The 27,789-nt window shown below is 44.1% G+C and overlaps 6 protein-coding genes across 6 annotated transcripts; 2 read left to right on the forward strand and 4 right to left on the reverse strand.

The window, feature by feature from the left end:
* Positions 1-1,132: 1,132 nt before the first annotated feature.
* LOC135269251 (endogenous retrovirus group K member 10 Gag polyprotein-like) lies at positions 1,133-17,556 on the reverse strand. The gene is made up of 2 exons (XM_064363101.1): positions 17,152-17,556; positions 1,133-8,739 (listed from the first exon to the last, which is right to left on the reverse strand). The coding sequence occupies exon 2, from the start codon at positions 8,545-8,547 to the stop codon at positions 6,952-6,954; it is 1,596 nt and encodes a 531-aa protein (XP_064219171.1). The 5' UTR covers positions 8,548-8,739; positions 17,152-17,556; the 3' UTR covers positions 1,133-6,951.
* A 15-nt stretch (positions 17,557-17,571) lies between these two features.
* LOC105726424 (histone H2B type 1-H) lies at positions 17,572-18,095 on the reverse strand. Its single transcript, XM_012465888.2, has one exon. It carries the CDS (start codon positions 18,032-18,034, stop codon positions 17,654-17,656), a length of 381 nt encoding a protein of 126 aa, XP_012321311.1. The 5' UTR covers positions 18,035-18,095; the 3' UTR covers positions 17,572-17,653.
* A 155-nt stretch (positions 18,096-18,250) lies between these two features.
* Positions 18,251-19,519, forward strand: LOC110567350 (histone H2A type 1-H). The gene has a single exon (XM_021666754.2). The coding sequence runs from the start codon at positions 18,333-18,335 to the stop codon at positions 18,717-18,719; it is 387 nt and encodes a 128-aa protein (XP_021522429.1). The 5' UTR covers positions 18,251-18,332; the 3' UTR covers positions 18,720-19,519.
* A 1,560-nt stretch (positions 19,520-21,079) lies between these two features.
* LOC105726428 (histone H3.1) lies at positions 21,080-23,128 on the reverse strand. Its single transcript, XM_012465893.2, has one exon. The coding sequence runs from the start codon at positions 22,935-22,937 to the stop codon at positions 22,527-22,529; it is 411 nt and encodes a 136-aa protein (XP_012321316.1). The 5' UTR covers positions 22,938-23,128; the 3' UTR covers positions 21,080-22,526.
* LOC105726421 (histone H2A type 1) lies at positions 23,109-24,896 on the reverse strand. Its single transcript, XM_012465884.3, has one exon. The coding sequence runs from the start codon at positions 24,812-24,814 to the stop codon at positions 24,422-24,424; it is 393 nt and encodes a 130-aa protein (XP_012321307.1). The 5' UTR covers positions 24,815-24,896; the 3' UTR covers positions 23,109-24,421.
* A 156-nt stretch (positions 24,897-25,052) lies between these two features.
* LOC105726425 (histone H2B type 1-H) lies at positions 25,053-25,516 on the forward strand. Its single transcript, XM_012465890.3, has one exon. It carries the CDS (start codon positions 25,113-25,115, stop codon positions 25,491-25,493), a length of 381 nt encoding a protein of 126 aa, XP_012321313.1. The 5' UTR covers positions 25,053-25,112; the 3' UTR covers positions 25,494-25,516.
* Positions 25,517-27,789: the final 2,273 nt, after the last annotated feature.

Below are 27,789 nucleotides of genomic sequence, written 5' to 3' on the forward strand. Positions count from 1 at the left end.
TGCAGGCGGGCTGAGGATGAAAAAGTCATCGAAGGGCAGGCAGTGGGATAGGAGTTGGTTTTATAGGTCTGGGGTGGGCAGTGGAAAGTTACAGATGATGATTTTTTGCAAGCTGGGAGGGGGGTCATAGGTTTTCCAGCTGGGAGGGGGTCGTAGGATGTGGAGTCATGAGGTTGACCAAGCTGGGAGGGGGTCATAGGGTGTGGAGTCAGGAGGTTAGCCAAACAACAGAAGAATGTTTCAGGTTAGTTAGGCGCTGAAGGGTTGATCATTTCCAGGAACTCATCTGGGGCATCTGTGCAGGTCACAGAGATAACCAAGCAGTTTATGGCGCAAGTCAGACCTTCCATTCCTGTCTTTTTATATGAGTAATATAAAGGATAAAGAAATGAAGAATGGAGGGCACTGGAATATTAGGAAGGCTGTCATGGAGGGGTGATGGGGCGATGTTTCTCAGGGCTTCTTTGCGTGGGATTGGGGGTGGTGTGAACACCTAAAAATAAGAAAGAATTTAGACTGCTGGGAGATCTCAGGGCAAGGGGTGATATTGTTGGGTTGTTAGAAGGAGCATTTGTCATATTGATTGATTAGTTATTGCTTACATATGATTTTGTAAGAATTGAGAGATTCATCGGAAAACATAGGTCCAAACAAAAGGAGAACAAAGATGCTATCACAGGACTAAGAATTTGACTCCCAGTTAGAGTGTCCAGCCAGTCCAGCCAGGACCAGAATAACCATCTGCCTGATTGGCAAGCTTTGGGGCTCTGTCTTTTAATTTACTGATGGCGTCATATATGAGGCCAGACTGGTTTACATTAAAAAAAATCTTCATTTAGGAGTAGACAAAGACATCCTTTTTCAGCAGTCAGTAAATAAGACCTCTGTGGTTTTGGAGGACAACTACAGCTAGAGAATTTACTTGAGCTTAAAGAAGGAAGAGTGACTGAGTTAATTCTGCAATGGTAGCAGAGAAATCACTAGAGGCTACGGAAGGTGACGATTGAAGTGCTGAGGCCTGCTGTGCCTGTGCGAGTGCAGCAGTAATTCCTAACCCTACAAACAAGGAGATTGATGGAATGACCCACTTGTGTCTTGTCAGGACCACAAGGGGAACAGGGAGGCTTTTGTCCCTGTTGGCAAACTGAATTTTGGAAGAGAAACTAGGATACAAGTGCCTGTCCGGTTGGTAGGAAGGCTGAGGTAAGAAGTACCACAGAGGAGAAAAAGCCTTTGGCTGAGACAGAACTGTAGGGTTCAGCCCTACAGGGTCCTGTGTGCCCCTCTGTACTGGCATAGACATGAGAAACTGTGGAAATCAAGACACAGGACACAGAGATCGAGAGAAAGAGTTAGGGCCCAGGGGTCCACTGCCAACAAAAGCTCGGTGTAGGGTACTGGCCCTGAGTCCCTGGACACTCTAACTTTTACTCAGTACAAAGCAGGGGGCAGGGTAGGCAGGATGAGTCACTGGTGGTTCAGTGATAGGCTCAGGTAAATCACGTGTCTTGGAGATAGGGGCCCAGGTCTTTCATGTAAGTGAGGTGAATAGAAAACCTAATGCATCAGCACTTTTCTCATACTTGTCAAGAAAGAACAAAGACATTAAGGTTTATGTTACTTTTACTGATTCTATCTTCTAAGAAAAAGAGGAACCAGGTGCAGAAGCAGAACATGAAAGTAGACACGGAGCGTGACCGCTGAAGCGCAGCACAACATAGACACAGTCAAGCCCCCCGATGCGTGCGGGCCTCCCTAACGGCCGCCAGGCCCACCGCAAGAGCTTGGAGGAGTGCAGTTTTCTCCTAACTCCCCAAGGAAGGAGGCATCTGGGTCATTTTGGACGTCTCCTCCCCTAGCTGGCTAAACAGAGGCACTTTCCCAGCGCTGGCACTGCCGCACAGCCGAGGCGCCCTCCAGCAGCCCTTATGCCGGCGTGACAGAGGGCTTAGAGCATCTTGCCTTAGGATCACTTTGTTCACAATGTCACCTCAGTTCCATGCTTCATAACCTGATAATCATTAGTTAAATTAAAAGGTTATACTGAGTATATTTCTGTGATTAAATATGAATAACCATGTGATTATCATTATATAAAGGAATAACTATGTAACTATATCTCTAATTCTTTGCTAGTTTTGCTAGTTCTGTATTCATATAGAAACAGGCTGAGGCTTCAGAACCTTGCCTCGGCACTTGTGGGGTCTCCCATGGGATCCCCCCACCCTCAGAACTGTAAGTGTAAACTGAAAAGGTGAGAAAGTGTTCTGAGGGGGCTGGGGCTTTGGACCCAAATGCCAAGGGAGCCAGCGAGGGCTGCGGCTGTTAAAGGTTGTGGCGGATTTGGCAGGGTGCCTGTGTGGACGGAGAGCTGTTGTTTTCACGGTGTATGAGGAGCGTGTGGTAGTTATAAGTAACCACTCACTTTGATTAACAAGATTGGGTATGAGCAGAGCACAGGAGTGAGGTTAAGAGTGAAATATCGGCTGTAATTTCCTGGAGGAAAAGTGTAAACCGGCAACTTAAACAAAAGCAGGGCATGTAAAAGTGAATGATACAGTGAATTTGAGCAGTGAGACAGAAAATAGCAGCAGAGACTTTCTGAGGTGTGGTTTAAGCCGTGGGGGCGGCTGCAGAAAGCTGGAGAAGGGGCGGGGCTAAAAGGAAGCGTGTGAGGTGTGAAAAGAGACTGAACTTTGGAGGCCGTGAGAGCTACAGAGTGTAGGTGGGGCAGAGCCTGTGATTTTGAGGGGTTCTAAGAGTATCGGGGGGCAGCTGCTGCTGCGTGTAGGCATGAGGGCCAGTCCAGGACTGTGAGGTTAAGTTGTTTGTATAAAAAACCTACAGGCCGTGGGTCTGGCTCCTCTGTGAGAATCCCGATGGCGTTAGTAAAGACCATAGAGACAAGCGCATTTGCTTTGTGATTAAATTTAGTTAAAGGGCCTGGCAGAGTTCTGTGCTCTGATGTGAGTGATATAAAAAGGAAACTTTTTGTTGTGCTGCTTGCTGTAAGGAGGTGAATAAAAAATTAAGTTGGTCATCTGTCACATTCGGAATTAAAGCACATTCAGTATTTTGAGCTGCCTGCACTACACAGGCTGAATTAGAAATTATGTTTACAAGTTGTTTAAATGTTTGTAAAACCTTGATTTCTGCTGTTAACTGGGCTCTTTGTGCTGACAAATAATGGGTTTGCCACACTTCCTGTTGCAGCCCCACAAAAGCACCGTGGCCACTGCTGCAGTCATTAGTAAAGAGTGACAGCCCCTTCTATGGGGTACCTTTGAGTGAGAAGGCAGTACCCATGAGGTTAATTTTAAAAACTGAAAACATTTATTTTTAGGATAATGATTATCAATTATTACAATGAAACCTGCCAAGTTAACCTACCAATTTTGTGAATTAATCTAGGCTTGTTGAATTTGATATTTGTCTAAAGGAACAATAATTTTACTGGGTTATATCCATGTAATTTTGTAGTTCAGTTTTTCCTGTCCTACGAGCATGGCAATTTGATTCAAATATATGGTAAGAGCTTTTGATGTATTGTGAGGCAGAAAAAGCCATTCTACTAAATTATTCTGTTGAACAATAACTCCTGCAGGGAACGTTTAGTTGGGAAAATTAACATCTGTAAAAGCTGGTGAGGATCTATGCATTCTACCTGGGCTTACTGAATTTTTGCTTCAACTAACTGAATTTTATGTACTGCCAGGATAGTAAAAGTGAATTTTTTATAATCTTCAGTAGCTAAAGGAATGGTGAAAAAACAATTTTCAAGATCTATTACTGAGAGGCCAATTTTTTGGAGTCATGGTTGGAGAAGGTAGCCCTGGTGGAGCCCTCCCATGGGTTGAATTACTGCAGTAACAGCTTTTAAGTCTTAACATTCTCTGTTTTCCTGACTTCTTTGTAATTACAAATACACGTGAATTTCAAGGGGAAAAGGAGGTTCTATATGTGCTTTTTGTAATTGCTCCTTGTTAGGGACAAGCTACCTCAGAAAACCGGCTCCACACAAGCTGTCCCCTTCCCCCACTCTGCTTGCTCTGCAGCTGCATTCTTGAACCCCTACCAAGGGGCCACATCAAGGCTGCCAGACATACTACCATTAAGCAAAGCCTTATTACAGACATCCAGTCAGTTCCAGGAGGACAGGGAAAACACGTATTGGTTATCTATACTTGTAAATTCCTGTTTGACACATATCTGTAAAAAATCCTGGTTTCTCTTTTTTTTAAACCGCCACCATAAAAGTCACAGGATGATGTATTGTAGGTCTGTTACAAGTTGACAAACTATCTCTGTGCCTGTTACCAGCAGATAGATGATCTCAGTCCTGAAACTCCCTCATGCCCCATCACCCCTTACGAACCCTTTGTTTTGTAAGCTCAGAGCTGCCTCCTCTAATTGTCACGGAGCAGCCTGGCATGAATAAAACCTGCTTGCCTGACTTTGGGTCTAGTCTCCCTTCTCTCCACCATCCTTACACTCCTGAACAAGTTCTTTGAAAGCCTCCAGCTTTTCTTGTTTCAGCAGCCATTGTTCTACCCAAACTGGTTTGGCAGTTAGCCAAGGAAGAGGAATGGGAGCTGGAGGCTCAAGAATGGCTGCTCCTAAAAATGATATCCTAGTCCAGTTTGGTCTCTGTCCCCGAATTTCTAAAAGCTTTCTTCTGCCATTTTTGTAGTTAAGGGCCCCACAGGGTGGAGGGGTATCCCTTATGCTGTACAGAAGTGCAGAATCTGAGAAATAAAGAGAGGACACAGAAGTATAAGGAAAACACAGCTGGGCTTGGTGGTGGGGGGGCATGCCACCTAAAAGCAGAGACAGGTGAGGCCCTGAATGTCCAGAAGGGTCTGTATTTATTGTGTATAGGTTAGGGGGCAGGGTAGTGAGTGAAGTCATCTTTAAGGATAGTGATAGGGTCATAAGCAATAAAACAAGGGGTCCACCCCCATTAGGTCACCTAGGTTAAGAGGTGGACAGTGCGCAGCAAGGGGTCCATTCCCATTAGGTCATTGAGGCAAGGAAGTGGGCCGTGTGCAGTAAGGAGTCCACCCCCATTAGGTCACTGAGGCATGGAGGTGGGCCACGCCCAGTAAAGAGGGTGCAGTGTGCAATACCTCTATCTATGAGCATGCTACTCCTAATAATATCTATAGGAGGATGCTTAAGTCACACAGCAGTGACAGAGCTGGCAGGATCTACCCCCACCTGCTGGCAGCTCCCAATGAATTCTATAGGAAGATGCTTTTTGAGCCAGCACAGTAACAAGAGCTGCTAAACTTCACAGTCACCAAGGTGCGATTATCCGGAGGGGTTTTGAGCCCTCAGATGCTCAAGGGATTGCTGGTCTGAGGGCAGCCCTCCACAAGAACTGGAGCAAGGTCCTACAACTCCTTTATCAGGAGGAGTGGCTCTTGCCCCAAGCCTGCCATACAGCGGGTATCTTTACGATACTGAACGCTGCCGCCTGGGCCATGGATTCTTGTCCTGGTATAACTGTTTTTCCCTTAAATCAAGCTCTGCCCTGTGTCTACTCTAGACATTCCTCCGACTATAAGCTGCTTATTTCTTAATTCATGCTCTGTACCATGTCTACTCTAGGCATTCCTCCAATTATGAACTAAGATATAGATATATCTAGGGAAATAACTGAGTGGTAAGATATTCTTTAGGCACTCATTCCATGAACTAATATATGATTTTATATATAGAGGATTATATAAAAGGAAATAACTGAGTAGTAACACTGTAAACTGAGATATTCTTCAAGCCCTAATTCTATGAACTAATATATGATTATATATAGAGGATTATATAAAAGGAAATAACTGGGTAGTAACACTGTAAACTGAGATATTCTTCAGGCCCTAATTCTATGAACTAATATATGATTATATATAGAGGATTATATAAAGTGAAATAACTGAGTAGTAACACTATAAACTGAGATATTCTTTAGGCTCTAATTCTAGGAACTAATATATGATTATATATAGAGGATTATATAAAGGGAAATAACTGAGTACTAACACTATAAACTGAGATATTCTTCAGGCCTTAATTCTATGAACTAATATATGATTATATATAGAGGATTATATAAAAGGAAATAACTGGGTAGTAACACTATAAACTGAGATATTCTTCAGGCCCTAATTGTACCAGGATTCTGCTTAGCTCTCCTTCCTCGATGCCTATATGGGGAGTTACCCACAGTTTTCATCTTTTCCAAGACCTTTTCCTGGCATACAGCCCGTGTTTCTCATCAGATGTTTACTGGGGCCACTATATTAATCCAGTGGGATAGGTATTTCAGCACCCCACTGCTGTAACAAGTCTCTGCCCCACAAATTAACAGGAAGGTGAGTGGTAATAGGTTGTTCGGTAATATCATGGTACTCCGAAAGGTAATATCACGGTACTCTGAAACACCTCAGAGGCGGTTCCTGCCCTCACAATACCGATAGGAGCTTTTTGTTTTGACCACTGCTGTGGCCGCTGATCCAAGGGTGTAAAGAAACTTCAGCTCCTGTGTCAACCAATCCTTCAAAACTTTTTCCTTTATTATAGTACAGATAGGTCTCTTTTCAGAAACTTGATTGACCCAATAAATAGCTTTGCCTTGTTTATTAGTGCTGCCAAAGCCTCTCCTTCTTTTTTTCTGTAGTATTTTTTAATTTAACATATGGTAAAAGCAATAATGGAGCAATCTTTTTCCCTGGGGACATGGACCATGGGACTGATGAACTAATAGGCAATTGAATTTCTCCGTGTAATCAGAATTAATTACTCCAGAGTGCACAGTAACACCCTTTCAATTTAAATTTGATTCACAAAGTAAGAATCCAACGGTTCCAGAAGGCAAAGATCCCCTATCTCCTGTAGGAATTGTCTTTGGAGGCTCCCCTGGGAGGAGAGAGACTGGGGTAGTGTTGCAGAGATTTACGGCAGCACTGTCTGCTGTGGCGGGGGACAATTGTATGTTTGTAGAGGTATTGGCTGAGCTGGACATGCCCCGGTTGCTAGAGGGGCCCGGGCCCTCTCCCCATTTTCCAACAATGGCTGCCCATTATTATCAAACTTAGAACGACATTGATTTGCCCAGTGGTTTCCTCTTTTACATCGAGGACATACACCAGGATCCTTTTCCTTCCCCATATTGGGAGTTCTCATTTTAAGATTTCCTTTTCTGCATTCCTTTTTTGTATGTCCAAATTGCCCACAATTGTAACAAGATCTTGAAAAAGGAGGCATATTTTTTCCCACTTTTAGTCCTGCGATGGCCTGGGCACAAACGGTGGCCTTGTGCAGGTATCCTCCAATACCATGACAAGCCTTTATGTATTCTGCAAGATTTGCCTTTCCTCTAAGGGGCCCAAGAGCCGCCCGACAGTCAGCATTTGCATTATCATATGCAAGAAGTTGCGTGAGCAGGTCTTGGGCGCACCTGTCCGTGACAGCCTTCTCTATTGCCTCCTGAAGTCGGGCGACAAAATCAGGATAAGGCTCCTCAGGTCCTTGGCGGACAGAAGTGAAAGAAGGATATCTTTCCCCAGGAACATTTATGCTATCCCAAGCCCGTAAACAGACTAGGCGCAGTTGATTAACGGCCTCATCTCTCATGGCAATTTGATTATCGAGTCTGCCCCAGCCAGGGCCAGTTCCCGTCAACTGATCAACAGTGATAGGGATGGGGGGCTGCGCCTGTGCATTCCATCTTGCTTGGTCCTGAGCTTCAACTTCCCACCACCCCTTAAATTGTAGGAACTGAGCGGGAGTAAGAACAGATTTTGCTAGCGTGTTCCAATCATATGGAACGAACCTATAATCAAAAGCCACCTTTTTTAGCAGCGTTTGTACAAATGGTGAATTTGGGCCATATTGACTGATGGCTTGTTTAAACTCTTTTAACAACTTAGCCGGAAAAGTGACGCTTTCACCCTGTTGTTGAGGTATGGTGACTGGAATCTGCCATGCCTCCATGTCTCCCTCAGCCCTTGCCTTCTGAATAGAGGCTTCTAGAGGGCTCCTCATAGTACCCACCACCTGGGCTGCACATTTTGGAACGGGTTCACTTTTCCTGTTTATTAAACGTACAGGAGGAGGTGGGCATTTGCTGACCTCAGCAGGCGGAGCAGAAGGACGAGTAAAACCTGTTTGTTTCTGTTTTACTCTCTCCTCTTTTATTCCCTCTTTCTCTAAGTCCTCTGGCTCCGATTCCAAGAATAAACTTTTACATTTCTCCTCCGATTCAGCTTCATCGCCAGTTTGAAACGGCTCAGGAGCGGTTTTAACAAGCGCCCAAACGGACCAAACCGGTACTGGGAGCTTGGCTCCCTCTTCGGAGGCCTTTTTTAGATCCCTGCCAATTCTTTCCCATTCTTCCCCAGTTCCTTCTTCTGGAAACCACGGACAAAACTGCTCCATTGCATTAAACAGCAACAGCAAATTCTGAGCGCTTACCTCCACTCCGCACTTTTTTAACAGCTGTCTTAACAAACTCAAATAAGCGTGATGCTTACTTTCACCCTGACCCATAGTCACGCTGCTCTCCCGAAGCGCCCAGCCTACCTGCAGAGCGTCTTTGTTTAGCACTCAGGAGTCCTTTGTCGGTGTGTCCTCCTCTTTAACTGTGCTAAAGAAACTTCTCTTCCGGGTCCGCTAGGGGAGCGTAGGGTTCAGCCCTACAGGGTCCCGTGAGCCCCTTGCTACTGGTGCAGAGACGAGAAACTGGAAATAAAAACACAAGACCCCGAGATCAAGAGAAAAAGTTTGGGCCCAGGGTTCCACCGCCAACGGAGCCCGGCAGTGGCCCGAGAGCCTGGACGCTCTGACTCCTACTGGGTACAAAACAGGGGCAGGGTGGGCAGGGAGAGTCATGGGTGGTCGGTGATAGGGTCAAGGAAATGACGTGTCTCGGAGATCGGGGCAGGTCTTTCAAGTAGCGGAGGCGAGGAAAAAGCATGATGCATCAGCACTTTTTCCATACTTGTCAACAAAGAACAAAGACATTAGGATTTACGTTACTTCTACTAATTCTACTTTTCAGGAAAAAGAGGAACCAGGTGCAGAAGCGGAATATGAAAGTAGACGCGGAGCGTGACCACTGAAGCGCAGCATCACATGGAGACAGTCAAGCCCCCGGTTGTCTGCGGCCTCCCCGACGGCCCTCAGGCCCATCACTAGAGCTTGGGGGAGTGGAGTTTTCTTCTAACTCCTCCGGGGATGGAGACATCTCGGACATCTCCTTCTAGCTGGCTAAAGAGCGGGCGGTTTCCCAGCGCTGGCGCTGCCGCACAGGGGAGGCACCCTCCAGCAGCCCTTACACAGGTGTGACAGAGGGCTTAAGGCATCTTGCTTTAGTATCACTTGTTTCACAGTGACACCTTAGGTTCACACTGTGAACCTGAGAATCATCAGCAAAATTAAAAGGTTTTACTGAGTACATACTGTAAGGCCGGTTGCCTCTCCGGGAGCACGGATGCAGACCCCCCTCCCTTCTTTTCAAAAGCTCGGACAAGCCCGGACTAGCTCAGGCAAGCTCAGATATGCTCAGGCTTTTTCCCTTCTCCCATGCTCACACAGCCTGACCCTCCCTTAAAAGAGCCCAGTATGCAAACAAGGTGTGGTAACCCTAGCATCTTAACAACAAATAGCAGCCAAGTCTTAATAACCAATAGCAGCCGAGTCTTAACAACCAATAACAGCCGAATCTTAACAACCAGTAGCAGCCAAGTCCTAACAACCAATAGCAACCGAGTAATTCCAACCAACAGCAAGCCAAGTCCTAGGTAAAGGCTTGTAACTTACCCAATAGCAGTCCTGTTCTCCCACAACCAATCGAGCTGTTTCACTCCCTATAAAATCCCCTGTCTGAGAGGCGTCCATGCGACTTCTCTGGTTCCTCCTGTCAGGCTGCAGAACCTCGTCTGGGAGTCTGAATAAATTCCTTTGCATCAGATATTCTTGTGCTGGCCTCAGTTTCTTCACTTTAAACTCTGCGAGAACAGACCTTACATATACATCTATGATTATTTGTGAATAATTATGTGATTATATCTCTAACTCTTTTCTATTTCATTATTTATATGGGAACAGGGTGAGGCTTCAGCCTCCTGCCTTGGCTCTTGCAGGGTCTCCCACCCACAGGGGAGGGGTTTCAAATGCGGGAATTTCCAGGCTCCGCCCCTCCTTTGGAGACCAGAAGGCTTTCAAATGTAAAGTTCTTTGGTTTTCAATGCCTTTCTATTCTGGGTCAGTCATATGGTTTTTTTAAATCTATGCTGTATATATGAAAATTTCATTACTGGTTAATCTGCTTTTTAAAAAATATAGTTGACTTTTTTTTTTTGGTTTCGAATCAACTGACAAGTGTCACTGTCCTTTTTCTTCTAAAGTGTTTAGCTAGAAGTGAGCTCCATTTTCTTGCTTGTAACAGAAACTTTTTTTTTATGGCAGGGCAGACCCTCACAAAGGTGCTCAGAAGTAAGACTTTTTTTTCACAAATTAGAAATGATTTGGGATGTCATGAAATGCCCTTTCACATAAACACTGTATATGTAGTTCACATAGTAAGTTTCCTTTGCCCTGTTAATGTACATACTTAATATATTTTCTAGTGTTACTCAGAGTTTAGTTAAACCTGTCCCTCTCACTCCACTAATTACAAAGGCACAATTCAAATGTTTCAATTCTGATTTCCAAAGGCAGCAATGGGATGACTTTCATATGCCATGGCTACTTATTAACCAAGTGCCATGGCGAAATTACTTAGTCAATACCACCTATCCCTAAGGAGTATGGGTACCACAAAGTAGGGAGACATGCTAGATGGTGGATATCTACTCTTCAGGGAGTGAGGTCCAGTGGTCTACTGCAGCAGTTCCCAAGGGAACACGGGAGGGCCTAATTTTTAAAAGTGCAAGATCCCAGGTTGCCTAGGTGACCAGTTTCCTATCACCATGTAGATTTTATCTAAAATTGATCTGTTTGAGAACACTCCTGTTATCGAGGTGTGCATTTTCTAATGTCCTTTATTATATTCAAAAAGGAAACAAAACCCATGCTTCTCTCACTCTTCTCAATAACACCAAGGTTCTTTATCTCCAAGTGCAGCAAGCTCTGGGCTCCAACACAGGGACAGTTGGAAAGACCTGGGAAGTCTTTCCCGGGTAATTGAATTGATCTAATTAATATCTAACTATCCTTTAGCAGGTCGGGAAGTTTCCAATCATTTGCTTTCAACAAATTAAGAGAGAATCTAGTCAAGTTCTTAACTGGGATAGAATGCAAAATGTAATTATTTATTGTGGATTACTATGCGATTTTTGGCAAATAACTTAGAAAGTGTGAAATAATTCTGAGACATTTGTATAACAAATCTGATCTATTTTCATTTATTTGCATACTAATACGCATTTTCTCAGCAGTTATAAATTGGGCATAAAATTAATGTTAAAATTTGACTTATCGGGCCGGGCCTGGGGGCTCACGCCTGTAATCCAAGCACTTTGGAGGCTAAGGCAGGCGAATCACCTGAGGTCGGGAGTTCAAGACCAGCCTGACCAACATGGTGAAACCCCGTCTTTAAAAAAAGAAAAAAAAAAACTTGACTTATCATGACAATGTGTATATTTATCAATAATTACATGCCAGCCTCAGTGGCTAAAGCCTGTAATCCCAGCACTTTGGGAGGCCGAGGCGGGTGGATCACAAGGTCAGGAAATCGAGACCATCCTGGCCAACATGGTGAAACCCCATCTCTACTAAAAATACAAAAATTAACTGGACATGGTGGCATACAATTGCTTGAACCCGGGAAGTGGAGGTTGCAGTGAGCCGAGATTGCACCACTGCACTCCAGCCTGGTGCCTGGTGACAAAGTGAGACTCTGTCTCAAATAATAATAATAATAATAATTACATGAACTAATTATAAAAGCCCAATTGTTTAATTTAGATAAATATCCAATTAGTATCCCCTTCTTACTTACTAATTACTTTCCAAATTCATATTTTTATTACTATGCTTGATTGTATACAAGTAATTTTTTTTTTTTTTTTCTTTTTAGATGGAGTTTCGCCCTTGTTACCCAAGCTGGAGTGCAATGGCGCGATCTCAGCTCACCGCAACCTCCGCCTCCTGGGTTCAGGCAATTCTTCTGCCTCAGCCTCCTGAGTAGCTCGGATTACAGGCACGCACCACCATGCCCAGCTAATTTTTTGTATTTTTAGTAGAGACAGGGTTTCACCATGTTGACCAGGATGGTCTTCATCTCTTGACCTCGTGATCCACCCGCCTCAGCCTCCCAAAGTGCTGGGATTACAGGCTTGAGCCACTGTGCCCGGCCCACAAGTAATAATTTTAATGATGATTCAATGCAGAGGAACTCATAACAATGAAAGCCTATGCCATCCCCCAAGTTGATTGTAATGTACATATTTATTTTTGTTGTTGATGCTGTAGTTAAGTAGGCTATGGAAAGCTTAAAAGAATTTTAAGCATAAAATTATTTTATGTTGTACACCTGCAAGTGAGGGTCAAGAGAAAACAGAAAATTAAAGGCTGTAAAAGAAGCGTTTGTTCATACATTTATTTTTCATAAATAATTGTCTTACATTATTCAGAATTTATAATCTTCATTGTATTCAAGAATGATGCAACACTTTCATTTTTAAAAATGTCAATAATTATGTTGTACCAGAACGAGTCAAGGAATGCGCCACACTCTGATATTGAATTATGAGTCCTTCATTGAGCCAGCGACCGAGCGTGGCTAACGCCCACAATTCTCTCGGCCCCGAAGAAAAAGTTAGGTGGTCTTTTATGCACTATTTTTCAGGAACAGGGGAACCTAGCTGAAACGAAGTTTTCACAAGGCAGAGTAAGCAATAAGTCAGAAAGAAAAACTGATACATAAGAAATAAAACAGTGCCAGGTGTGAGGAGTACAGCTGTCATGGAAGACATACAATTTATAGATAAGCGGGCTGTGGGCACTCACTGCAGCTGTGTTTCCAGGCTCTGCTGATACCACTTCACTCAGCCTCTTATCAGCAAAGGCATTCCTGGGTGCCCAGAGTCAGTCTGACCTTGGTTTATACTGGAGTTACATACTTAGTGGGGAGAAGGTTACTAAAATGCAGAAGCCAAGATGGCATCTGTCCTGCTCAAGAAGCTAACATGAAGCCTGAACAGCTTTTAGCCAGGAAAAGGAGAGTTAGTTGTTACTTTTAGCTGGCAAAAAGCAGGGTATCACAATTATAATACAAAGAAAAGCATCTACTTAATCTTAGGATAAATGTTAGTTTGTGAAAACTGTGTGTGGGAAGGTACATAGTTTTAAAAAATTGGGGAGGATTGCGGGTAACAATATTTTGAAGCCTCAGGGCCCAACTTGGCTAACAAGAAAGCTCCGTTAAATCTTCAGTTTTTATCTTGTGTCTATTGGAAACTGCTGGGAACGAGCCCCAACCCTGTACATGGTGCTCCCTGTTCCGGCGGTGATGAAGGAATGAGAAAAGGAAATAAAGACAGAGACACAAGAGTGGAAGTTCACAGCGTGCATCCAGGGGTCTAAGGCACTCTCGCTAGGGCTGGTCCAGGTTGGCACTGAGCTCTGGGATCCACATGCTTTTATCAGGTGTATACATTTGTTAATTGAGGGGTGTGGGAGCAGGGAGGGATGATGAGGGGAGGCCTTGAAACTATTGGGAGATGCCTTGAAACTAAGGTGGGCAAGATAGCCAAGGGGGAGCGGTGTGGTCTGCAGTATTCAGTAGCAGAAGTGATTCTTACGCAAACATAGAACACTGAGTTGCTACCTGGGTGCATTTGCATCAGAAGCAAAGCGGATAAGGCACCACGATGTTTGACCACACGCAAGGCATCCTGGGGCTTTTATCTCTGGAGCACTAGGGACACAGAACAATTACAATTACTCCATATTCTGAGAACCTAGGCAGAGCCTGTAGCATTCTGGTAATCTGTGCTCTGCAAGCCTTTTCCTCCTTTCAAGCTCCTGTCTGCAAAGACCCTCCCAGATCTTGTGAGCAGAGATCGCCTCGCTTCTCAGAGATATTGCATAAGCCCTCTTTACGAGACCCTCGTGCAAACTATGTTGAGAAGGCATTCATGGGACCAAAGCAGTGCTTTCTGCTCTGCAACCACCCCGTGGTGTTCCAGGTTTTACAGCGCTCTCAGATAGTCTTTACCTTAGGCCTCCTGTTGCCCCTTGGCTTCTATTTTACTGCACCAATATTTGATATAGCTTAGTCAGGGTATAAACTTAAGTGTACAGCAAGCAAAGCAAGCTTATAATTATTTAACTAGAAATAACATAGGTCTGCCCCTGGCCATCTTGACCCATAGGAAAGCCCCTCCAAATCCAAAGAGGCCTCACTCAGACCAGATATTATGACACAGCCTCCCTCAAATACAAATTTTCCTAGAGGCTCAGCAGGGTCATGGAGACTAGCGTTATCCTTAGAAACCTGAAAGTGGCCCGAAAACTTAGAGCCCTCGCTCATGGGTGCTATTGTCACTCCAGAAATGGTCTGAATTCGTCTTTCCATTCAAAATTTATTTGCTGGCCTCCAAACTAGAGCTGAGCCAGACTCTGAATTCCTGGGAAATTGTCCAGGAAGGAGAGATGCCGGTTCAGGATCTTTGCGAGGGCTCCAGGGCGCAGACTTGTCTATTTCAACACATGTACACCTGAACCAACTCAATCCTGTTATTGGGCATACAAGCATGAGAACCTTCTCTTCATGGCCTTTCTTGGCTCTGTCAGAATTTTCTTAACATTAGTGATTTCATTTGGATTGACAACTTTCACACTGTACAATTTCACACTTCAGGCAATTCATGCAAACTCTCTGAACCCCCATTTTATGTTCTGTAAAATGGATATAAAAATAGTAATTTATCATAAAGTTGTTATAAAAGTTAAATGATTTACTGTATGTAGAGAGCTTTTTAGGTCATTTATCAGGCATATAATAAGCAATAAATAATTATAAAAAGCAGGCTTTTTTTTCTAAATAGAATGTATTGTAAGTAACTGCTAATCAGTCAAATTGCTTCTAGTCTTATACTAGAAATTTTGCTACTCAAAACCCTGTACATGTTATTTTGCATATTTCATAAATGGTAATTTCCTAGGGGTAAAATTTCTGATCTAAAGATAGGTACATTTTAAAATTTTGAGATTACCAAATTTTCCTTTATGAAAGCGCTACCAATTTGCGGAGGCGCCAGCAATGATTGAGGATTAAGGTCTGGGAGCCTTATTCAGGATTTTCCATTTCTGTAGCAGAATACTATGACTGGCCTATGATGAATAGCAGATACTTAATAAAATGTTAGTAAATTAGATGGTAAACAGTATATGAAAAACAGTTGGGTTTGAGTGACAGCAAGAAAAACATTTAAAAATCTACTTTGGCATCTTTTGATAGTAAAGTTATTGGCAAATAGAAGGCAAGGTGTTAACCTTTTACTGATTACTATTCTTTCTTTCTTTCTTTCTTTCTTTTTTTTGAGACAAGGTCTGACTTTATCCTCCAGGCTGGAGTGCAGTGGTGCGATCTCAGCTCACAGCAATCTCCACTTTCCAGGCTCAAGCCATCCTCCCACATCAGCTGCCGCATCCTTTTCCAACCATATTGCATAACAAGGTCCAGATGTGGAGAGGAGGGCTTCAAGGAAAGCTTCTTCTGGGAAAAGGACGAGGCATGGGGATTAATTTTCTTGGGTATGTGGGAGGGTTCCTAGGAATTGTTTGCCTAATCTACTTTCTTGCTAATCAGAAAATTAATTACTCAGCTAACACAATGCTGAAAAACCCCTCTCCAACAAACACACCCACGACCACCAAATGTCCAGAATACCGTCACAGCATCCTAAATGTAATAGGAAAAGAATTTGAGCCAGGAAATACCATTAAGCAATTTATGTTAAATTTACAACAGGCAGAAATTCTACAGGAAAAAGTCACTCCCTCACCCACCCTAAGAATAGAAAAACAAGTAATGAAGCATGAATATAAAAATCTACTCCCCACCGTTCAAGGACCACCCTGGGTAGCTTATAAAATACATGGAAAATTATAGTATCCCCATAAGGGAGCCAATGTTAACAGCAAAGTAATTAGGTTCCCAGAACCACCCCTACCCTACACAGGAGCTTATAATGAAAATGGGATAAGAATGATTAATAAAGACAGTATCCATGTTCCTTATCACACATTAAACTTTATGGAACGCTTAGCATGATCAGGACCCCCCTGGTGCTTACGCACTAAAGAACAGAAACTATCCATTCTGAAACAATTAGAAAAATATTTTAAGAAGTGTTTCCAAGGAGAAGGAGACTTGGATGAGAAAATTAAACAGGACATAAAAAATTTGGAACAGGATAAAAAACACAAAGCATGGTCAGGGGTACACGAAGTTCAGCTTGACATCAGTGTCTATCACCTGACAGGTCATGCACTCATTACCCCTTTAATCGAGATCATAAAAGTTCCACATTAACATGTAAATAGGACAAGACAGTAATTAGAAAATTCCTTCCCAGAACTATCTTTGAAAAAAACTATTCCGATGAACTTTTTATACCTATGAATCAGTAAAACAAAAACAATTTTTGTCTACTTAATGTCTAGCTGTAACTGCAAAAGTCTGATGACCTAAATAACTTCCTGCTTGACCTGTATCTAAACCAAAAATAAAAATATAAAAACTGTCACTCACAATAAATCAGAGCAGATTTCACACAGCCTTCGAGTCGTGTAGTTCTTCTGCTACCCAGCGCGGACGCCTAGCCCACCTTCGGGGACCCCTTGGTCCTTGCTGCGGCCGGACCACGGCAATCAGCCTCCTAAGTAGCTGGGACAACAGGCGAGCCACTACTCCTGGCTAATTTTTGTACTTTTTGTAAAGACGGGGATTTGCTATGTTGCCCAGGCTGGTTTTGAACTCCTGGGCTGAAGCGATCCGCCCGCCTCCACCTCCCAAAGTGCTGGGATTACAGGCATGAGCCAACTCGCCCACGCCTCATTTCTAGTTTAGTGGGAAAGATTAAAAAAAAAAAAAAAAAAAAAAGTCAGCCTTGTTTCCCTAGTGCCGTTTTTGGTTTTTACCTTGGGTTCTTTGCCATGCCTCAAAATCATGCCTGGTTGCTCAAGAGTGGGAAGGGACTAGGTAAAGGGGGCGCCACCGCACGGTGCTGCCAACATCCAGTTATCACGAAATCCGCCATCCGAAGCCTGTCCCGCGGTGTCAAACGCATTTCTGGTCTCATATTCTTAGAAACCTGTGGATGCTGAACGTATTTCCGGGTAATGTGATCCGGGTTGTGCACGACTTACAGGGAGCAAGCAAAGCGCAAGTCACTGCTATGGACCTAGCTTATGCCCTCAAACGTCAGGATCGGACCCTATATGGTGCTGGCAGCTATATGCCCGTAGGTCGTGTACTTTTCACATGAAAAAGCTTTCCAAGAGGTAGATTAATTCAGCGAATAGATCAACAAAATACCTCATGATCTGTCACCCGCAGCTAGAGGAAAACCGAACCAGCTCTTCTGTAGATTGTAGTGAGTGGCTCTGAAAAGAGCCTTTGGGTTTGACAATGTTTGAGAATTTACTTGGAGCTGGTGTACTTGGTGACGGCCTTGGTGCCCTCCGACACGGCGTGCTTGGCCAGCTCCCCGGGCAGCAGCAGGCGCACGGCCGTCTGGATCTCCCTGGAGGTGATGGTCGAGCGCTTGTTGTAATGCGCCAGGCGGGAAGCCTCGCCCGCGATGCGCTCGAAGATGTCGTTGACGAAGGAGTTCATGATGCCCATGGCCTTGGAGGAGATGCCGGTGTCGGGGTGCACCTGCTTCAGCACCTTGTACACGTACACGGAGTAGCTCTCCTTGCGGCTGCGCTTGCGCTTCTTGCCGTCCTTCTTCTGCGCCTTGGTCACCGCCTTCTTGGAGCCCTTCTTCGGGGCGGGAGCGGACTTGGCCGGGTCAGGCATGATGAGATAACGTTGGCAAGAGCAGAACAAGAACGCGGTCTCCTCTTTTTATGTAACAGTTTATGCGGAAGGGCTAGGGGGAAGGTCTCTGATGATTGGTGGTTATCCGCGGATGACGTCAGATGCCAGTTCTGCCCAATCACAATAGGTATCCTGCATAATTGAGTCCCATTGGTCTAAATAAAAATGAAACGTTGGCCAATGGCACGGCTTCCTTTTCGCGCCCAGCAGAGGCTATAAAATTTGGTTTTCAACTTTTCTGTCAGTCGTTGTTGACTGTACTCACAGGCCTTTTGCCATGTCGGGACGCGGCAAGCAGGGAGGCAAAGCCCGCGCCAAGGCCAAGACCCGCTCTTCTCGCGCTGGTCTCCAGTTCCCCGTGGGCCGCGTGCACCGCCTGCTCCGCAAGGGCAACTACGCCGAGCGGGTCGGGGCCGGCGCGCCGGTCTACCTGGCGGCGGTGCTGGAGTACCTGACCGCCGAGATCCTGGAGCTGGCGGGCAACGCGGCCCGCGACAACAAGAAGACCCGCATCATCCCGCGCCACCTGCAGCTGGCCATCCGCAACGACGAGGAGCTCAACAAGCTGCTGGGCAAGGTCACCATCGCGCAGGGCGGCGTCCTGCCCAACATCCAGGCCGTGCTGCTGCCCAAGAAGACCGAGAGCCACCACAAGGCCAAGTAAGGAGCGAGATTGTGAAAGCCAAAAAACAAAGGCTCTTTTCAGAGCCACTTCATTAATCATAAAAAGATGACACGACTCCGGTTTTCAGCTGCTTTACTACTCCACGATACACTCTTGAAGTTTGGGTTTCGATCTTCAGCCTCTCTATCTACGTTGCCAGAATTTTGAGATTTTTTTAAATTTAGCCCTTAATGTAGATATTTACAAAGCGCCTTTGCTAACACGTATTTTCAGGGATTTTGCCGTGGTGGCCAGGTTGGTCTAAAACGCCTCACCTCAAGTGATCCACCCGCCTGGGCCTCCCAAAATACTGAGGTTACAGGCGTGAGCCACCGAGCCATGCCAGCTTGTGGTATCCTGATAGATCAAGGCACTTTACTGGGACAAAACTTTCACAATAAAAACCCAAGCATCTTACTAAGAGTACTGGTGGGTTTCATTTATGTTCTGGGAAACTCACTGAGGTACAAGGAATAGAGTATTTGGTTTTTTAATATGCTTACTAGGAAAATTACAGGTTGCTACTAGACAGTATACTTTATAGTTTTTTAATCTAGATGGTAAACTTGGTGGACTCCTCAGCCCAATTTCCTTGCCTCTAGGAAAGGAGCAACTCAATAGATATATTTAAACAAAAACATGCAGTTATGTTTGCCAATGTTTACATGGGTCATGTTTTGTGTTTTTAATTTTTGCACTTAAGAGTTTGGAATAGAAAACTGGCATTAGAAGTCTTAAGGGTCTTTACAACATATACATGTTCTGTAGTGACCCAATAATCACATGTATATATGTTAGTGCGCTGCTGAAATAACATGTTAAAAATAAGTTACCTTCATTGTGTTCTGATACTTTTCTGTTCAATTCTTATTTAGTTAACCTTTTTGTAGCTGGGTTTTCTAACATGTTACAAATGTATCCCATAAACGCTGTTACAATTACTAAATGAGTTAAATACTTAGTAACTGCCCGATAAGTAGATGGCCAAGCGCAGTAGTCTAAGCTGGTGATGATTATTGATAAGGATGGTACTGAATACTTACTAAGTTGATTCTAAAAGTATTAATGGGTGAACACCTACACTCGAAAAAAATATTATCTCTTCTGAGAAAAACCAAAGGCTATTTTGAGAATAATGAGGTCAAAGTTTCTCATGTTATCCTTTTTTTAATTTTGTTTTTTGTTTTGTTTTGTTTTTTGAGACAGGGTCTTGCTCTCACCCACGATGGCGTGCAGTGATATGATCTTGACTCACTGCAACCTCTGACTTCTGGGCACAAGCGATTCTCCCACCCCAGCCTCCTGAGTGGCTGGGACCACAGGCGCACGCCACTATGCCCAGCTAATTTTTTTATTTTTTGGAGAGTTGGGGTTTCGCCACATTGCCCAGGCTGTTCTCAAACTCCAGTACTCAAATGATCAGCCTGCCTCGGCCTCCGAAAGTGCTTGGATTACAGGTGTGAGTCACCACGCCCTGCCTATTGTCCATATTTCTATATGGGCATATCCTTGAAAAGAATTGGAATATTTATGCCACTTACCAGTTTTGCATCTCAGGAAAGTCAGACACAAGAATTATGTCCTTTTTGGGGGGGTTTTGGTTTGTTTGTTTGCTTTGTGTTTTTGAGACGGAGTCTCCCTATGTCGCCCAAGCTGGAGCACAGTGGTGTGATCTTGGCTCACAGCAACCCTTGCCTCCCTAGTTCAAGCTATTCTGCTTCAGCGTCCTGAGTAGCTGGGACTACAGGCACATGCCACCACACCTGGCTAATTTTTTTTTGTATTTTTAGTAAAGACGGTGTTTCACCATGTTGGTCAGGCTGATTGAGAACTCCTGACCTCAAATGAGCTTACTTGGATGGTTAACAGACTTTGTAATTCAGTACATGGAATGTTTTGAATAGACATAGTATTCATTTCCACATAACTAGAACTACTCACTATCCTCTAAATAAATAATGCCTCATGTAATCATAACTAGAAAGTTAATTGGGAGTATATTTGCTGCATATTTCCGGGAGAGGATGCCCTACCAAGCCAGCAAGAGTACTGCTCAGTACATACCAGGCAATCTCTGTATGAGCCCTTCCTGATTTATTACTCGCTGTTAGTTTCCCAGCACAGAAAGAAGGAATGCACTACTTACACACTCAATAATAGCAACAATACCCATCAGTTCAGCAGTTGCCCCCCTAAGTGTCCTAGAAGGCATTGCTTCCCTCCTCCAAATAGAGTATCTTCCTTTTCAGAAGAAAGCTAATTTCTGAGAAGGGAACACTTTATTTTGTTTTGCCTAGGGCGTTGATTCCAATAAAAAGAATTAAAGCATTATTTTAATTTGTAAAATATTAATTATACATTATTTATTGTTCTAAATTCCATATGTGGAAATATGGAATCATGAACCCACACACAAGAAGATGAGGATGAGCAGATTGTGAAGGTTGCAGTAGTGATCTTGTTATGGAATTTCCAAAAAAGTGTATTAAGAATGTAACCAATTCTAATAAGTGAACATACGTAAGTAACCAACTAAAACAAGATAGAGAATTAAATTTGCTTTTAAAAACTGTAAAAATACTATGATCTTTCCACTTACAAGCTTCACAAACTAAGCTGAGGAGAGACAGAGATGATAACACACATACACAAGCCAACTTACCAGGTAAATTCTTGAATACTTAGGAGAATGCAAGAGAGTTCACACAGAACACAAGTTAAAGAAACCCAGCATTCTGAAAACACGAATGGATGAGGTAAGGGCTGTCATGGCCCACAAGAAGCTGATTTTAGCACACCTAGCAAGCTGATGTATTTCTTTCATTTGGGATTTTCCATGCGGTTGTGTTTTCTTACTATCATATAGCCATGCATTCATTCATTTATCCAATAAATATTGATCAAAAGCTATTATGTTACTGGAGATAAGCAAGTAAACAGAAGTTCCTTCTCTCATGAGCCTGTATTTTAGAACAGACAATACATCAGCTAACTATGGTACAGCATATAGTGACAAAGTCTAGCATGAAAAAAAGGGATTATACAGATTTCATTTCGTCATACAAGGCCTCAGTGAGAAGGTAACATTTAAGCAAAGACTGAAGTATTTTATCCTATGCTCAAAAGAACTGCCACAGGCTCCCATACAAAGCAATCTTAATTTTGGATACTCCTGAGACAGTTCAATGTTTCAGCCACTGTCAAAAGTCAACACAGAAAACACTTTCTCTCACATATTTTCACAGCTGGGGGCTTCAAAGGGACTATTCTCTGGCGGGCTCTCCCTCCAGACGACTTTTGATCCTCAAACCATCTGTCATTAACTACATACACTTAAGTAGTTTAAAAAAGGCCCAAAATACGGCTTGAAAATTTCAAAAAGTTAACACTGCTTAGGAACCGGGGGGCAGGGTGGGGGAGGAAGGGGCCAAATATTTTCATTTTAGCCAGCATGAACTACATTAACCCGAATTTTTCCAACTTCAATACCTTACTTTTCTTGGCGTGTTGGAAAGAAATACACACAGACCACAGTACAGGTTAGTAGAAAATTAGGAACTTAATAGCTACACCTAATGCTTACATCAAGATGCCGGATATTATCAACCGTTAAGACTCCCAAAATTAGCATTTAACAGGCCGAGCCTTAGAAAACATATTGTATAACGTCTGGAAATGGGCCCTATCTACTATAGGCAAAACAAGTACCAGGCAGGAAGAATTCCTCAGAGAAACAGATCTTTTTAGCGCGCACGTGGATGGCTCTGAAAAGAGCCTTTGGGTATGTAATGGGTGAGTCCTTGAGACTCAAGCTCTCTCGCCGCGTATACGACGCGCAAGCTGGATGTCCTTGGGCATGATAGTCACCCGCTTGGCGTGGATGGCGCACAGGTTAGTGTCCTCAAAGAGCCCCACCAGGTAGGCCTCGCAGGCCTCCTGCAGCGCCATCACCGCGGAGCTCTGGAAGCGCAGGTCGGTCTTGAAGTCCTGCGCGATCTCGCGCACCAGGCGCTGAAAAGGCAGCTTTCTGATCAGCAGCTCGGTGGACTTCTGGTAGCGGCGGATCTCGCGCAGGGCCACGGTGCCGGGCCGGTAGCGGTGCGGCTTCTTGACGCCGCCGGTGGCCGGGGCGCTCTTGCGAGCCGCCTTGGTGGCCAGCTGCTTGCGCGGCGCTTTGCCGCCAGTGGACTTGCGAGCTGTCTGCTTAGTCCTAGCCATGCCTTCAGAGCTAGATTCACTTAAGGAGAAACAAAAAGCTAGCCGCTTACTTATAGTGAGAGTCTGAAGCTGATTGGACAAAAGTATGCTGAAGACCCACCCAACTGTAACCGGATTGGCCAAGGACTCAAATTTTTGTTGCTCACCAATTCCTCTGACAGTTGGTAGCGGTTCATAGTCTCCATATAATTTTATTTTCTATTTTCGCTAGTTGTTCGCTGTATCAGCGATTTCCAGTGGAGATAAATGATAGCAACAAAAGTAATTCACATTTCTCTAGGAGCGACATTAGAACAAAACAAGGAAAAACTAATTTTAATATTTTGCTTAATCTAGTATAGCCAACATATTTCAATATGTAATCAATATAAAAACTGTTACGTATTTTACACTTTAGGGCACTGATTTTTCCAAATCCAATGTGTATTTTACATAAAATTCAGGCTACAGGATTTCCAATGATCACTATCCACAATTGGCTAGTGGATACAATACTGGACAGCACAACCATAGACACCTCTCCCCTCAATTTTCTATACTTTGACCGCTTAAATTTTTAAAACTTTTGCATTTCTTTAACCAAGAAAAGCTGATTAGCATGTGAGAAATTGAAGTTCTAAAAATGACAAAGAAAACCTTTGAACTTTTCACCAAAGTAATTCCATTGTATCTTAATTGACTTTTCTTAACACTCTAGAAATGTAATTCATTTATCTTAAGTAATCTACTCCATTCGCACATCCAGATCTGATTTAAATCAGATTAACAACATCGAGTCAAAGACATTTTTAAAGTGGAATTCAGCCTGCTAAAACAAATTAATGGCCATCTCTATACTTAAGGCAATTTGTGTAGCTAGGAATGAGAAAGCTCAGGAAATTTTAATTTCAAAGAATTTCCAGAAAATACTTCAGACAACTACCTGGCACAATTAACTGTTCCAATTAATCTAAGAACTTTTCTCTCAACTCAATCATTAGAGTGCAACTCAATTATCCTGATTCCAGACATGTTTCTCGGAAATAAAGAATCCAAGTCATTAATCTACATTTGGACTAAAGCTTGAATGCTCGCTTTGCCATCTACCAAGACCCAGAAAACACTTGGCCCTAAAGCAAAGTCGTTTGCTTGTCAGCAGACTAAAAACGGTGGGGCAATAGTAAAACCCGCCAGTGAACCATGCAGAACTCACACTTGGGTAAAATGTCAACTTTAAGATACAAGTCTTCTCGTATTAAGCTTAAAAGATTAAGACTGTTTAATACGCTGAATACTTACCGGGGTTTTTAAAAAGTTGACAATTGTCATTACCTAGCCAAGTCACCAAAGACCAACCTAAGTAAGCGCTTCAGTGGTTTAGAAGTAGGCAAAGGACGAGAAATCACATTAAACATAGTGCTCAGTTCTTTCACAAAAGTGTAGGTGGCTCTGAAAAGAGCCTTTGGTTCCGTTGGGATTAAGTTCCTGCAAACTAATCCAGGCTTCTACTTGCCCTTGGCCTTGTGGTGGCTCTCGGTCTTCTTGGGCAGCAGCACGGCCTGGATGTTGGGCAGGACGCCGCCCTGCGCGATGGTGACCTTGCCCAGCAGCTTGTTGAGCTCCTCGTCGTTGCGGATGGCCAGCTGCAGGTGGCGCGGGATGATGCGGGTCTTCTTGTTGTCGCGGGCCGCGTTGCCCGCCAGCTCCAGGATCTCGGCGGTCAGGTACTCCAGCACCGCCGCCAGGTAGACCGGCGCGCCGGCCCCGACCCGCTCGGCGTAGTTGCCCTTGCGGAGCAGGCGGTGCACGCGGCCCACGGGGAACTGGAGACCAGCGCGAGAAGAGCGGGTCTTGGCCTTGGCGCGGGCTTTGCCTCCCTGCTTGCCGCGTCCCGACATGGCAAAAGGCCTGTGAGTACAGTCAACAACGACTGACAGAAAAGTTGAAAACCAAATTTTATAGCCTCTGCTGGGCGCGAAAAGGAAGCCGTGCCATTGGCCAACGTTTCATTTTTATTTAGACCAATGGGACTCAATTATGCAGGATACCTATTGTGATTGGGCAGAACTGGCATCTGACGTCATCCGCGGATAACCACCAATCATCAGAGACCTTCCCCCTAGCCCTTCCGCATAAACTGTTACATAAAAAGAGGAGACCGCGTTCTTGTTCTGCTCTTGCCAACGTTATCTCATCATGCCTGACCCGGCCAAGTCCGCTCCCGCCCCGAAGAAGGGCTCCAAGAAGGCGGTGACCAAGGCGCAGAAGAAGGACGGCAAGAAGCGCAAGCGCAGCCGCAAGGAGAGCTACTCCGTGTACGTGTACAAGGTGCTGAAGCAGGTGCACCCCGACACCGGCATCTCCTCCAAGGCCATGGGCATCATGAACTCCTTCGTCAACGACATCTTCGAGCGCATCGCGGGCGAGGCTTCCCGCCTGGCGCATTACAACAAGCGCTCGACCATCACCTCCAGGGAGATCCAGACGGCCGTGCGCCTGCTGCTGCCCGGGGAGCTGGCCAAGCACGCCGTGTCGGAGGGCACCAAGGCCGTCACCAAGTACACCAGCTCCAAGTGAACCCCTTGCTGCAGAGTTACAGGTCCGTCCTGACCCACACGCCAAAGGCTCTTTTCAGAGCCGTCCACGTTTCTCAAGGAAGAGCCAGTTCACTGTTAGCTTGTCACTCCTTAGATTCCCCTTGGGACTCGCTTCGTACATATGTATGAGGATGTACATATATGTGGGTGTATATATATGTACACACATGTGTATGTGTGTATATTATTGTTTTGAGGGGGACTCTCAACTTTGTTGCCCAGCCTGGAGTGCAATGGCACTATCTCGGCTCACTGCAACCTCTACCCCGCGGGTTCCAACCATTCTTATGCCTCAGCCTCCCGAGTAGCTGGGACTACATGCATATGCCACCACGTCTGGCTAATTTTCTTATTTTTAGCAGAGATGGGATTTCACCATGTCCCAGCTGGTCTTGAACTCCTGACCTCAGGTGATTCATCTGCCTCGGCCTCTCATAAGTGTTGGGATCACAGATGTGAGCCACTGCGCCTGGCCCAAAATATTTTAGAGGATTATTCTGAGCAAATATGAGTGACCGTGGCTTAGGGAAGACACAGCCTCCCAAGACCTTGAGAAAGTGGTTCTGAGTCAGTCAGAATGAGCTGTTTTATACATTTTAGGGAAGCAGAAGTTACAGGTAAAGTCATAAATCAATATGTGGAGGGTTAGGCTGGGCGCCGGGGCTCACGCGTGTAGATACGGCACTTTGGGAGGCCTAGGCAGGTGGATCACTTGATGAGTTTGAGACCAGCCTGGCCAACATGGTGAAACCTTGTCTGTACTAAAAATACAAAAATTAGCCGGGTATGGTGGCACTGGCCTGTAATACCAGCTTCTCTGGAGGCTGAGTCAGGAGAATCACTTGAACCCAGGAGGCAGAGGTTGCAGTGACTCAAGTCATGATCGCCACTGCACTGCAGCCTGGCTGACAGAGACTGTCTCAAAAAAGAAAAAAAAATCAAGTATATCAAAGAAAATGATCTGGAAAAAAAATTGCTCTTAATATTACTGTGAAAACCTAGTGAGTGTTCTGTAGATGTGTTATAGTTAAGTTGCCAGAAATATTCTAATTATGTTTAAATAAATTTTTTAAATTGTGAGAAAACTCAGATACCTGGAAGGACTCAAAAACCATCTGCACTCACCTTTCCAAGAAGCTTTGAATCCTCATGCTTCTTTAAAGAAGCCCAATTATTTTCTAACATGTTTGTTATTTATGCTAGAAATTTCAAATTTACGACTCCAATCAATTATAATATTAGCAAAGACATATTTCATAGTTCATCGATTATGTAAGAATGAAATATTCAAAGAGTAAGCACAATTTAAGTAATTCCCAACTTTTACTTTTGATTGTCTATTGAAACTGTAGAGGTTTGGTGAAAAAGCAACTCACAAAAGGCAGATTAATAGGAGAAAAGGCATAGAAATGTATTAATGTGCATAGGGGAGAATCAGTGATTACTGCCCCCCACCCCCAACCTCATGCAATAGAATATAGAGGATTACATATCCTTCTTAGGGCAAAGGGAGATGGAGAAGTGTGGAAGATTTTAGCAGGGTATTAAATGATTTTTAGGGGAATTCAATAGGCTTGAATAACGTATAATAGCCTGGGACAAAGTCTGTTTGGCCCACAGAGCAAACAATGGTTTGTGACAAAAGTTTGTTTTAGTGTGTTGACAGACTTGTCTTTCTTCTTAGGATATGAGTTTTCAGTTAATGAAAACTCAGAGAAGAGACCAGAGGTAATTGCTTTCTTTTTTGTGCTTTCAGATAGACAAAGAAATGAGCGACAGGAGTAGGAGGAAGGTCAGAAAGACCTTGAAGGTTCAAGGCTCCATATTTTGGGGGTACCGGTTTCTGAGCCCCAATAATGCAATCTCATTGGACAAAGCATCTACTCTTGATACATCAATATCATGTTAGAAAAAAATTAAAGCTCAAAAGATTAAAAAAACTTAAGCTGAGTGCTGCAATCCCAACACTTTGGGAGGCTGAGGCAGGAAGATTACTTGAGGACAGGAGTTTGAGACCAGTCTGGCTAACATGGTGAAACCCCATCTCTATAAAAATACAAAATTAGCTGGGTGTAATGGCATGCACCTGTAATTCCAGCTTCTCAGGAGGCTGAGGCAGGACAATCGCTTGAACCCGGGAGGCAGAGGTTGCAGTAAGCTGAGATCACCCCACTGCATTCCAGCCTTGTCTCAAAAAAAAAAAAAAAAAAAAAAAATTAGGAAAATACTTTCCAGAAATCTTGGTAAAATTGTCTATTATTATTATTATTTTTGAG

Source organism: Aotus nancymaae, unplaced genomic scaffold, assembly GCF_030222135.1.
Source record: "Aotus nancymaae isolate 86718 unplaced genomic scaffold, 86718_ANA_hifiasm-v0.15.2.pri h1tg000051l, whole genome shotgun sequence".
Taxonomy (NCBI): domain Eukaryota; kingdom Metazoa; phylum Chordata; class Mammalia; order Primates; family Aotidae; genus Aotus; species Aotus nancymaae.